The 14,260-nt window shown below is 31.6% G+C and overlaps 1 protein-coding gene across 4 annotated transcripts in view; it reads right to left on the bottom strand.

Moving 5' to 3' along the window:
* The window catches only part of LOC118190910 (caspase-7-like), a 112,745-nt gene that overhangs the window by 86,711 nt on the left and 11,774 nt on the right, over window positions 1-14,260 (bottom strand). For 2 of the 4 annotated variants that reach the window (XM_085814684.1, XM_085814685.1), the window contains exon 3: window positions 9,731-9,827. In XM_085814684.1, the coding sequence (XP_085670810.1) occupies window positions 9,731-9,827 (97 nt within the window). The remainder of the gene's footprint in view (window positions 1-9,730; window positions 9,828-14,260) is intronic. The other 2 variants (XM_085814687.1, XM_085814688.1) reach the window with 1 other exon arrangement.

A 14,260-nucleotide genomic window follows, 5' to 3' on the forward strand; every position in this document is an offset into this window, starting at 1 on the left:
TTGGTAAGGAAAGTTGATGAAGCAATTCATGAGAACACACGCTTAACAATGACAACTCTTTCAGAGGCATTTCCACAAATTTCCCATACTGTTTTGTTCGAAATTGTGTCTGACCGCTTGAATTATCACAAACTGTGTTCCCGATGGGTTCCAAAAATGCTCACTGATGTTCACAAAGCAAAGCGACTTGGTAGTGCCCTGACATTTCTCACGCGGTACAGTGATGAGGGAGAAAACTTTTTAAACCAAATTGTGACAGGTGATGAAACTTGGGTGTGTCATTTCACAACAGAATCGAAACAACAATCGATGGAGTGGAGACACACTCATTCTCCGAAAAAACAAAAGTTCAAAGTGACAATGTCATCACATAAAATCATGTGCACTGTCTTCTGGGACAGGAAAGGTGTTTTGCTTACTGAATTTCTTCCCAGAGTGAAACCATTAATGCAGCACGATATTATGAGACTTTAACAAAACTAAGGCGTGCCATTCAAAACAAACGAAGAGGAATGCTCGGTAAAGGAATTGTGTTGCTCCATGACAATGCTCGGCCCCATACTGCTGATGTCACTTAATCGTTAATTCGACAGTTTCATTGGGAGCAGTTCGATCACCTGCCGTACAGCCCGGACTTGGTGCCGCCCGACTATCACTTGTTCCTGCACATGAAGCGCGAGCTTGGTGGCAAGCGCTTTGGATCTGATGATGACACGAAAAATGCTGTGGAGTCGTGGTTATCGAAACTGGCGGGAAGTTTCTTTGACGATGGTATACAAAAACTTGTCACCCGCTATGACAAGTGTTTGATCATTGGCGGAAACTATGTTGAAAAATAGTGTAAGACATGTATTTTCATGTAAAAATAAAATTGGATTCGAAAAAATTGTTTTACTATTTTTTTTTTCAAAATAGTACTTAGTTTCCGAATACACCTTGTACACATACATATATATATCTATATGTTTAATATACGTATGCATAAATCCATACGCAAACACACACATATATAAATGCATATGTGTGCCGGTGTGTGTATATTCTTTATTCCCATTTAAGGGTACGCATGCTTTCCACTTAATGTACATATCTGCACTTATAGCACATTATACAAATACAGACATACATACTACATGGATATGTAGGTATATGTTTCCATAAACAAATATAAATTCGCAGCAGTTTTCCTTACATTCTTATCAGTTTATTCTTAACAGTTCTGTCTTTATTTTCATATATATCTGTTTATGCTGAAGTGACCTTCACACACAGAAGTTTACTGTGATGGTACTGTTGTTCAAACAAATCACGAGAACATAAATATACATTTTGTGTCAAAGAAACAAAAATAGCTTTATAATTTCAGTCTGAAACCTGGAAATTGTAAATATATTAAAGCTAGTAAATCAGTTTAAAAGCTTTTGCCTTTGTAGAAGAGAGGAATTTCTTCATTGTGTTTCTCCCTGGGGCTCATCTCTAGCCATAAATTCCAGATGTACTGATGGCATATTTTAAAAGTACCTCTGTATCAGTGTCTCAATTTCATGGTCAAATAATTTTGAAGTAAGATGCACAGAATGGATTAGAGTAGCATTTGTGAAATGTCACTGTCCTTTGAGCTCCAAGAATACAAACAGGATGTAAAAACTCTCAAATAATGTACAAATCATTGTTCTAAGACAACACATGTTCCCCATCTAAATTTCTGAACCTTGTCCTTTTAACTGACTGAATGCCTTTGCCAGGCATATATCTTAGCAACTACGTTCAAGGACAAATTCATGGAGGCATATCTTGGCCACTCAGTTATGAAATAGTTTTGATATGACAGCATAATGACCGAGGTGTTAATGAAACCAATGAATAGATGCCAAATTTTCGATAGAAAAGGGAAAAACAGTTAATTCAACTGTGTCATTATAGAATTCACATGACCTGACAATGAACATGAAGTTTTTTTAGTAACTTCAAGTAAAAATACTCACTAATATATCATAGAATTTAAATTCCACCATATAAAATATGCCGCCATGGTTGATGTCAAAGCTCTTACAAAGACAGTCTGGAGTTGAAACGAACTGGTTTAGACAATAGAGGAAATAGAAAAATTCACATGTGACGACGATTTCAAACAGGAGAGATTTTTGCTGACTGAGCACTTGAAATTATCTGGAAATTTCTCTTAATGAGCTAAATTATGAAGCATAATAAAATATGGAATAATATAATACAGTACAACAACTAATACAACTAATACAATAATATGTACAACAACAAATTGAAGAGAACAACTAATTATCGTGCAACTTTAGACACTATGCATAAGAAACAATTTTCCCTTCAATTTAAAAAACTCTTTGCACTAAGAAATTGCCTAAATTTTGATACCCGAGTGAACATGTTCCCTTAGTGAGGCTGCGAATTTAGTATAAAAAGACAAACGAAATTTTACGTTTTGAATTATGGGTTTGCATACTAAATAATTTGACATTTTTAATGACTTAAAATCATTATTAAAAACTATTAATTATATTATTAATATTTGAAATATATTACTTACTAGTTTTCAATAAACAGTATAAAACGGTACATGATTAAATAATCCTTTTTTTTTTCTAGTTTTTAAAACTAGAATATATTATTCCAAAAAACAGTTTTGGAGCTTCTGTTTTATTACGCATATATTTTGGAAAAGAACTGAATTTAAGGAACACTTACATAGTTGGACATTGCAGTACTATCAGTCTACAATAAAATAAAATTATTTTAAATTTAACCAGATATATTCTAATTTGCTGAAAGTTTCCTCCTTAAATAGTGCGTTAGCAAGCAGATTTTTAACAATTATGTAAAATTTAAATTTCATTATGCCTATAGAACATAATTTTAACAGTTCCACTAAACTTTAATTTTTAATCATTTCTATATCGTTAAGCATTTATTTTTTAATTATTCCTTGTATGGAAGAAAGTTCAAAGATATAGCTATATTTGATAATATATACCAAAAGAAATTTAAAATTATAAGGACATTTAACAGTAAAAAATAAATAAATAAATAAATAAAAATAAAAAAGACTGAGATGAAGACTGGTTAAATTTTAAATTGTCCATGAAATAATCAAATAGTTGAAATAATTTTGTGACATAACATTAATATAAAGATATGACAGAAATAATTATTGTAAGCACTTAGTAAAGTCACATAATTTTGCAGTGTAATTTAAAATTCAAACAAAATTTTGTAAAAATGAAAGTAAAACATTATAATTTAAAAAGAATGACATTTCTTCAAAGGAAGTTTGCGCATTTTCTTCTGCGTAACACCCAGTAGTCTCAATCTAGAACAACTGTAATATGAAACTTTCCCTCAATGACGAAAAGCATCTTGAAGTCTGGTCACTAATCTCTATACTTCCCTTCCTTTTGTGACATAGATGCACCTCTTTGAGAATCCATTAAACTAAACACAAGAATCTTTCTTGCAAATTTCTTAAAGGTGATTAACCTTAAAGGAGGTGATTTCTTAAAGGGGAAAGAAGCATTCAGTTTAAGCTACCCCATCCTTTCAAGGCTTTTACAACTGCCAAAGCCCCAGATTCAAAATGTTAAAGGTTTGCCATGTTAAAGGTTTGTCCGTCGCCACTTCCATCACCAAAGGTTTGCTATCATCATTCTTTATCTTTCATGGAAAGTAATTACTGAGTTGAAGACTAGATAACAAAAATATTTGCAAATGGTATTAAAAATGAAAGTTATCAATCTCTACTGTCCCATCTTTCACAGGTTTTAAAAATGCTTCCACCATAAATAGTTAAGCATTCTACATTATCAAATATATAGTAATTTTCTGATTCCAGGAATTTATTTTTAAAATTGAAGTTTCCAATAGCATTTTATAATATGAAAAAGTAGGGATACAATAGTAAAGGCAAAGAAGAAACTATAGCACTTTCCAGAATGAGAAAGAGAAATACTGTACATGCTCGTGTAATGTCCGCGCTCATGCAGCGTCCACACCCCAACTTTACAGATACAATTTATGTAAAAAAAAGTGACCCGCACATTGTCCGCACCCCAAAAACTAAAGAATTTCTTACTTTAAAATATATATATATTTTTTAACATCGCCTTTTCCCCTTCAGTCAATAACATTAGCCAATACACATCTTTAAAGAAAGAATATGCATTTCTTTTGTCTTTGGTTGGCACCAGGATGGAAAGCAAAGACTTTCCTTGCATTCTGGTGCAGCTGTTATTCAGTTATAACATCGGCACCAGCAAGCCACTCGGCAGACATGATAATAAATGAAGGCAATCCAAACAGGTTTTCACCGCAATGGCTTCCAGGAAATACAGTTTAATAATGAAATTAATTTTCCCTCCTTCCTCCTTGGAGCATTCACATATTTCAAGCTTTCTCTTTCATTCATAGTATCATTTGGAATTTGTAGTAGTTAGCAAGTAGCATGCTTGAAATGGAAAAATAAAGCAGCTATACAGCGGCTTTTAAACTGAAAATCATAGAATTTGCGAAGGAGAACAGAAAAAGAGCAGCAGCAAGAGTGTATAAGGTGGACGGACAGTGTAAGTGGAATTGGAGTAAACATCATGATCAACTGGCGGCAGCGAACAAAACAAGACGTGCGTTTCAATAGTTCGAAATCTAAGTTCCCGAACTTGGGAAAAAAAGTAGTTGCGCATGTTTGTGATATGCATGCTCAAGGGTATGCAGCAACATGGGTAAATGTGCCAAACAAGAGTGTTTGCTGTGGCATGAGAAGATATCGCAATTCAAGAAGAGTGAAGGTTGGTTGCAGTGAATGATGACATGGATTTTCATACAGTGCGTCAGAACAGATTAAAAAAAAAATAATGTGTGAAGGATATTAAAAGAACCAATGTTTATTTAATTTGTGTAAAAGCAAATATTAAAATTGCAAGTGTTGGTTAATTTGTGCTTCTATATTGTGCTCCTGTGTGAACTAATGCGCACCGAGCATTGATAATGTAAACGGGTATTATATATGTGGATGGGAGAAAGTGAGTTTGTAAATTTTAGGTAGCTATTAGACAACTTAAAATTTGATACTTTTATTACTTATGCCATTTTCTTCCACTTAGAACTTAACTTGGCTGTATGAAATGAAATTTACACTCGAAATTACTCACGAGAAAAAGCGCAACATTTCAACGACCTATGTAATGTCCGCCCGCACCTGCATTTTAGTGACGCAATTTTAGTAAAAAAAAGTGAGTACATTACATGAGCATATACAGTACCAAATTCCTGCTAGACAAAAGGCACATGAGAAATAAAAAAAAATTAATTATTTGATATCAAAATTCAACCATTTTATAATTGTATTTCTCAGTTATTTTGAAATTCAATTGAATAAAGTATTGGAAAATCATGTTTTGCCAACAACATAAACAGTCATTTAATGAACATTTTAACATAAACAGTCATTTAATGAACATTTTATATGTGAATTAGATACTACATTCTTGTGAAAATTAAGATTCTCTAGCATACTGAGAATGTTACAGGGATATCATAAGACAGGAGAAAATGAATTTACATAACAAAATGCACAGATTTCTTTCTTTTTTTTTAAACCAAAGCCAGTCTACAACTCAATTTTGCTTCAATTAAAACTGCATTTGATATATTTTTCAAATAATTAGCCTGCAAAATGAAGTATTTCAGAATATGCAAATACATTTTGAATGTTCTGTTAGGTTAACAGAATGATTTTGTGATTTACATTTAAACCATTAAAAATTTCACTGCTGATCAGTGTAAAATAAAAAATTTCCTCCTAAAACAAAAAATCAAAGTGAATTGAAGTCATTGCTAAACAAAAATAAAGGAATCTTTTCCAATATAGTAATGTATATATTTCCAATATAGTAATTTAATGTATCTACTTTCTACAGAAAGATAGATACATTAACACTGCCTACTGGTACTGTTAAAAGTGCTGTTCTTACCTCTTACTATTTTCCTATCAATGAAATGTAACTGTCCTGTGGTACTGTTTTCCTGTCAATGAAAAGTTTTAAAAGTATGTCATTCTATTTCTTTCTTTGTTCCTTGAATTCATTACTGTAGGAAATATATTCCCTGTGTTTAGAATAATTCTAACATATTTCAAATGAGCAGACAAAAGGGGTGTTCTTTTGCTGGAAATAAAAAGTTGCTACATACATTTTTCTAGAGAAAATAACTGGGTGTGTGTTGCCCTACAATGGAACAGTTCCAAATAAATAAATAAATTACTTTTTCATTGGTAACCCCCAAATAAAACTGAGATATTTCTTCAAGTTATATAATAAATTTTATACCAATACAGAGGTTAAAAAGAAAAAGTGAGAATTAAATATAATATGAGTGCTGAAAGTAATAAAATTAGATGTAAAAGCTTAAATTATATGAATGAAGTCTCAAATCCTCAGATCAAAAATCAGATCCGAATCTTGGAAAGGCAAACTGCATCCTAAGCATATATTCAGAATTTCATATAAAAATATACATAATTCATGACAGATCTATATGCTAGTGAAAACTAAAAACTTTTAGCTAGTGTGAAGCAAGATTTCAAGAAACAAGCTATGCCTTCTCTATCCTCAGCAAAATTAGCAATTTATTTTAAACTGTGAGAAAATATTACTTTATTTAAGATTTTTACTTTTAGACATAACATTTTGGGACTTTATACATAAAAAAGCTGCAAAACATTTACAAAGGAAATTCTGTCATTAACTTCATTTGGTGACAGAAAAAACATATTTGATAAATTCAGCCATTTCTTTAATCATAAGCATCACAAAATTATTATATCCCCAGCTAACACAAAAGTATTGAAAATTCATAGAGAAAATATGAAAGCAATGAATGTCTATAAAGAAAAAAACTGCTTAATTTTGTGAGGAAAAGTGGTTTTTAATGGAAAGAAAAATTTCGGTTTATATATAAATTTATGTGAATTATTTTTCTCTGAAATATATTCAACATTATCATTCAGATGCAAATCAATATGACATTCAGCAATTTCTTTTTCAGATATATTCCTAATGGGGGATACTGACAAAAATAAATTGATTTAATGTTAAATCAATTGATGAGTTTTCAGAAATTACATTTAAAAGCTCATTTAGAAATTGACCAGCTGATAGATAAAAATGCTTTATGTAATAATCAGATGTGGAAAATATAAATAAAAATAAATAAACACATAAAATTTTATGAATGATGCATTAGACTGTGACTGAAGAAACAGCAATAACAGACCATAGTGAAATTCAGCGCCTGTTTTTATCAATGCTGGTGAAAGAAGTAAAACAGAAGTGGAATGAAACAGAAAGAAAATATCTAATAAAACAGCCCATATGTATTATATGCAGAGTAGCCAATCTGTTGCACATAGCCTTGTTATGAAAACAATAGAATGCATTTAAGACAAAGGACTCAAATATACAAAAACAATTACTTAAAATCATTACATTTATCTTTAAATCTATTTAGCAAACAAAATACAAACAGCTGCAAAACGCTAAGAAAGAAACTATCTCAGCTTTTTATTTGAGAGGAGAGAATGAAAAGAAATTTTTCTGCAAAATTTCTGGGTAATAATGATATTCTTGTGTTACAGTGGCTACTGTGAAAATATATAAATAATTAACTGCTTCCCTTACAAATTTTTTTGAAAAAAATTGCAAAAAATCACCACATTTTTTTATTTTATTATTAAATACAACAAAACGAAACAAATCAAAATATGTAGGTTTTAAGTTGAATTTTTAATTTTTGAAGGTGTAAAAGCATTTATTTTTAATATTAGTTTACTATCCCGAGTTATCTCGGGCAAACAAAAAAAAGTTAAATATTAATCTTTGTATGATAGTTTTTGAAACAAGGGACAACGCAGAGTGATACCTGACATTCTACACTGGTATCTGGTCTCTTTTCTTACTCGCTTACCGCTGGAATCTCTTTCACGGGAGCACAGAGTACACTGTCTCGTTGGATTTGGTTTTTTTTCTATCTTGCATCATCGCCATCATTTTATTTTTTTTTTCAATGCATGCATCCTTCTTTATACATTACTAATCCACAAGCCAACGTATACTATACAATAGGGAAACACGCGACCAGTCTCTCCAAAAGAACCGTGCAACCAAAAAAATTTGGTAAACTGTCAATCAAAGTTGAAGATTTCCTTTCATTTCCTCCAGATCGAGTAAAACCGTGATAAAAGAAATCGTACTAACAAATTCTGCTTCGCCCGAGTTTTCTCGGGATAATAATTAACTGCAATATATACAAACCCGAGATAACTCGGGATAATCAGGCAAGCGGTTAAATAAACTGTCTCCACAATCAAATGCAAAATCAGAACCAACCTGGAAACCAACCTTATTTATTACCTTATGCAGATAACCACAGGTAAACTTAATGTAGATATGTTTTTTTTTTTTTTTTCATTTTTAATGCTAAAATAATTTAATACAATTGCTGTTTTCATGACTCTATCTTAATTTGTTACTGATTTAACAAGCTTGCTTTTTGCACAGAATATAAACAAACTAACTATCAGATACATTTAAGTTGGAATTTGGTATCTGAAAAGTTGTATGTTTCCTGCTTAGTGAGTTGCCCCCCCCCCAATACACAGTATATTTTACCCTTAATGATTTTTGTTTCATGGTAGCTGCTTTAACACAAAAGTGCCAAAACAATAGTTATGCAATGGAAAGATAAAACAGATACTCACTACATCAAATGCACCTACAAGAAGAAATAACAAAAGAATATGACAAATGAAAAAATTCATTATCATTTTGTTAATGATAAAAACATGAGCTTTATAAGTCCCAGTGAATTAGCAACAAAAATTACACATATCTAGCAGTCAAATTCTAAAATACACATTAAAGAATAAAGAATTAATTTCTTCATAAGTTTATCAGTCTTGAATGCTTTCCAGCTTTTCATAGTCACACAACAAAGTGTAATCCATTCCATGTCTCTCTAATTTTAATTACTTGTTTGATTTGAGGCAAAAGATGTAAGGTCTATCTGCCAAATAAAACATGCTTCCAGCTAGGAATTTTTAAGAAAAAATAGCTTACATTCATTATGTAGATGGATACTCATACATATTCCATGCAGGTAACTGTTCATTCTCTGGGAGAAAAACCTGAAACAAACTATCAATGTCATGAAGCTTTTAACTAATCAAACCCTTTGTAAACTGTTTCTAATTCAACAGAAATTCATCCAATGGAAAATAAGTTAAACAGTGCAATTCTGCTTTCTCTCTCAACTGTAAGAAAGCCTTGACAGATTATGAAAGTTGTGAAAACTTGCTAAGTGCAAAAAAAAGAATCATATTACCAATGAATTGTTTGTCAAGCTACAGGGTAAAAGCATTTTGTTAAACAAAATATTTGTTCATAATCTATAACATATGACTGTGCATTGCCCAATGTTTTGGTTACACTTCACAAAAGAAATTATGCTATGATAAGCAATATTAAAATAAGTGTGGATAGCGATTTGCAAAGCAAAAGGTTTTGATAAATAAAACTTTAAAAATATAATCGAGAAGATGCTTATAAAGTTTTATTCTTATTAATAAATCAGAAAAACAAAACCACCAACAGAATTAGGTAGTATGTAGGAGTTAACAGAAGTACATTAAGTAATCAAAGCATCCTAAGCTCACCTGATAGTTGAAAATAAGGCATTCACTCTTTTCAAATTCATTATCACTAGAACCAGAAGGCAGCTCTTTTTCTGTTAGATTCCTATAAAAATAATAACTAGAGAACAAAGGCAATAATTTTCTATGTAATTAATATACAATTTTAAATAAATCAGAAAATATAATTTGTTCCAAAATATCTGGCAATGAAGAACACCCCCCCCCCAAGCATAAGTTTGGCAAAATGCCATCAGCAATCTTAGCAAATTCTAGAAGTATGAAGAAGTAATGTTGAATATTATAAAACTAACATCAAATATGCATATTTTCAAATACCAAAAATAAAGACTTATAGATCAGCATATCAGAAAATAAAAATATATTATAAAAATATAAATGGCAGCTTAATTACATAGCATGTCCATAAAATGAATTGTGTAGCTTTTATTTTTACAATCATTAGTTGTAATCACATTACTTGTTGTAATTAGTTGTAACCATTATTATTTAAACCGTAATTTAATAAACCATAATTTACCATTAGTTGTAATCATATTACCATTAGTTGAAATCATATTACCATTAGTTAATATCATATTACTTGTTCCACTACAAAATCCAAATCTTTCTGGATTAATCATGACCTGGGTCAAAAAGTAACCAAACATAATACGGATCCCTTTATTTTGAGACCCCTCGCTTTCGAAGTATTAAATATTTTTTACTCTGAGCCAGAATGGCTTCAGATCATTAGTGATGGATCCCTCCTGTCTGATGGCCCTAATGCAGGTGCCGGAGTTTTCTCCGAAATGTTCTCTTTCTACATCTCTGTGGGCTGAGGTTCTGCGTTTGGCGGTGAAATTGCTGCGATTCACACAGCTCTGTACCAACTACCATACCACTTGGAAAAATTCACAAGAGCTGTTATACTCAGTGATTCCCGAGCTGCTCTGTTGGCTATCGTTTCAGATAAAAATCCCATATCACATGACATATTGGATTGTCAACATTATCTACAAAACCTGGCTTCACTTGAGAAAACTATAGTCCTCTGTGGGTTCCTGCCCACTGCGGGATTCCAGGTAACAAGAAAGCTGACTTCTTGGCAAAAAAGGGTGCAATAATCATGCAGAATATTTATCATCCTTTGCCTTTCCATACTGTTAGGGATTTTATTAAAAGATCTTTCAAAGTACGTGCTCAGGAAGATCTCTATCATCATGTTTCTCATAAGTCTTGGAAGAATGCTATCCCGAATTTGTGTAATGGCCCAAGGCATAGAGCGGTCGCTGAATTCCGCCTTGCCACTAGACATGATTGCCTACAACATCACCTTCATAGATTCAAAATTGTTCCTTCTCCGATATGCAGTCTGTGCAGCTCTGGAGAGGTGATGGATGCCGCACATCTACCCCATTGTCCTGCTCTGTACAAGACTTTTCTCGCTGAGCGTTACTGGAAGGCAAGAGATATGTTAGATTAATGGACTTTGTTACAGCTGTTTTTTTTTTTTTTTTTTTTTTTTTTCATTGTATTGCTGTATTCTGTGTTCTTGTTTTTTTACTGTAACTATTCATAATCTGCCATTGGAAATTTAAAAAAAAGTTGTAATCATATACTTTGAATTATAAAAATATTTTAAATCAGGCAAATACTAACATTTGGACATTTTTAAATTTATAAAATCAACTTTGCAAAAATTACAAAATCTAATTTTTCATATGACACCCTAGTCCAGGCATGTGTAACACATGGCTCACATTCTGATTTTCTACAGCCCATGATGACATTTCCAAATATCTTGAATCTGGCCAGTCAACTATTTAAATTTGAACAACAAATACTTGTAGTTGTAATAAATAATTTTAAAATAATTCTTTTTTTCACAGTTTTTATCCATTTTTAAACTTTTTATTCTTATTTTCACCTTGTTCTTATTTTCATAGGAACTGCACTTTAACTTCTATCTTTTGCCAGTGGTTGGTGATCATGGTTTTGTAGCTCATCTGACTCTTCTGCTGCCATCAGTTTGATCACGCTCATTGCTGCTGTATGTAGTTGCCATTTTCCACATTTTGCATTTTACTTTCATGTATTTGTAATTAACACTAAGGCTTCATCAAAGAAGAGAAAAGTAGATGTTGTGAGTCATATATTTCAAGAGAAGTGGCTCTGGTGATTATTTGTTACAATGCAAAAGGAAAAAGCTCTTTGTTTGATACATTTGAAACTATAACAGTTTTGAAAGAATACAATTTAAAAAGACATTGAAATATAAAACATGTTAATTACAGCAGCTACAACGGTCAGCTGAGAATAGATAAGATACAAAATTTGAAAAAGAGAATATCTGTGCAATACATGTTATGCCACCAATACTGTAGCTACAATGTGATCTACAACATTGTTCATGAAAGCTTTCTGTTTGCAAAAAAATTGTGAAGCACTAAAAACCATCAATTTCAAGAATTTCTGGATAATGTTCATTCTAAGCATGAAGATATCATATTTTATTGCAAAGTGTGTTGGCCAAATAAGAGAAAGATCTTGAAGCATTTTTCTGATTTGAAAGAAGGGACATCTCATTTCAGAGATATAAAAGGGAAACCTATTCGAGAGCAAAAAAGCAAATCCTGACAGTGAAACTTTGCCTTTCTTGTTGACATTACAACATATCTAAATGAACTCAAGTTACAAACTCAGGAATAGTTGATTCATGAGCTCTCTGGGCACATCAAATCATTTCAGGATAAACAACTTTTGGGAAAATCAATTAAGATACATAACTAATCTCCCTTTTGCCACATTTGCAAACCACAGAAATGATTTTGATTGCAATTTGTTTTGGGATGAAATTGGAATCTTCAAGTCCAGAATTTGATACTAAGTTCAGTGATTTTAAAAACCATTAAACAAACTTGTAAATTTCCTTTCTTCCATTTGATATTGATGTAGAAATAGTGCCACTTCCTTTGCAAACGGAATTAATCAAATTTCAAGTGAACCTTGTTCTGAAGACAAAAATCTAGGATATGACACTAATTAACTTCTACCAAAACTATTTCCCATGCGACAAGCTTTCAAAGCTAACAACTTCTGCCCAGAAAAATATAGTGCTATTTTGAAACATCTATAAATAAAAGCAACATTTTTCAAGAATGAAGTTAGTGATATCCAAGACAAAGGGGTGGATTATGATGGGCACCTGGAAAACAAATTTCTAGTTTAATGCCCTAAATATCTTTGAATACTGACCATCTTGAGACAACCATGAAGTCATAATGATTGCATTAAAAAGTGTTTTTTTATTTATGACTACAGTACAAAGTCCGTAATCCGGACTCGTCGGCGATTCTGGATTAGGGGTTTTTCCGGATTATAAGATCATCAATTTAAATCTGGTAAGATGGCATGCGGAAATTATACAATTAAAAATATGAAACTGTAATTTATGAAATAAATAGCAATTATGATCTAAAGGGTATAAAAATTTACAAAACAAAAAGCTTAATATTTATTTGTTTATTTTATTAAACATTTCTTTCAATGTAAGTTGTTTAAAATGCTTTGTTTTTTGTGCTAATACTTTCTCTTTAATTCTATAAACAGATATAATTTCTTGTTCAGTTACAAAGTTCCACTGTTCAAGTCCTGTAATTGCTGTGTCGAGAATACTGACTAACTTGTCAATCGAAATTTTTTCGTTTTCAATAACCTCTCTGGCGCTTTCTTCACTATTGGAAGTGGTATTTTCTGGATCTAGAACCATACTACAGATTTCGCCATCCGTTTATTGATTGATGATTGGGGCATTTGTCGTCGGGCATTGTTTCTTTTTCTTTTTCCTTATGTCATATACAGTTGGCTTTCCAATGTCATACTCCTCGCATAATTTTGAGACGGATATGCCTTTACCCATTTTTTGCAGCAATTCCACTTTTTGTTTGATGGACATTGAAACATGCTTTCACTTTGTAGATCCTTTGGCAGCTCCAGAATTGGAAACTCTTTCTGAGATAATCGAAAGTTCAAGCTTAACTTTTATAAAATTGCTCTAACAGTCTGCAAAAAAATAATAAGCCGGATCGAATTAAAAGATTAAGAAACAGCACAATCTGCAACTTCAACTGAAATGCCTTAGAATCAGTAAAGATAATTTTAGCCTAGCTTATACCGTCCGTTATACATTAAACGCGCATGTGTAAAGCATACCAAAAAAAAAGTTTCTGGCTTTGAGGTCCGGATTATAGATCATTCCGGATAATGAACATCCGGATTACGGATTTTGTACTGTATTAGTTAGTATTTTATACTTTTATAGATTTTATAATTGGGTGTTTATATGAAGTAACAGAGAAAACTAATGGATATGTTCATTTTTTATATTTTCAAATAAATTAAATCCTAAAGTTTTCCCAGCCTGCGTAATATATCTAATTTCTAATCTGGTTCTTAGACCTATTGAAGTTGCACATGCCTGCTCTAGTCTCTCTATAGTTATACATAAAAAAAATTTACAATCATTCTAAAATATAAAACACAAAATGTTTG

Source organism: Stegodyphus dumicola, chromosome 4, assembly GCF_044657685.1.
Source record: "Stegodyphus dumicola isolate Sdum_Otavi_A_Nest chromosome 4, ASM4465768v1".
NCBI classification, from domain to species: Eukaryota; Metazoa; Arthropoda; class Arachnida; order Araneae; family Eresidae; genus Stegodyphus; species Stegodyphus dumicola.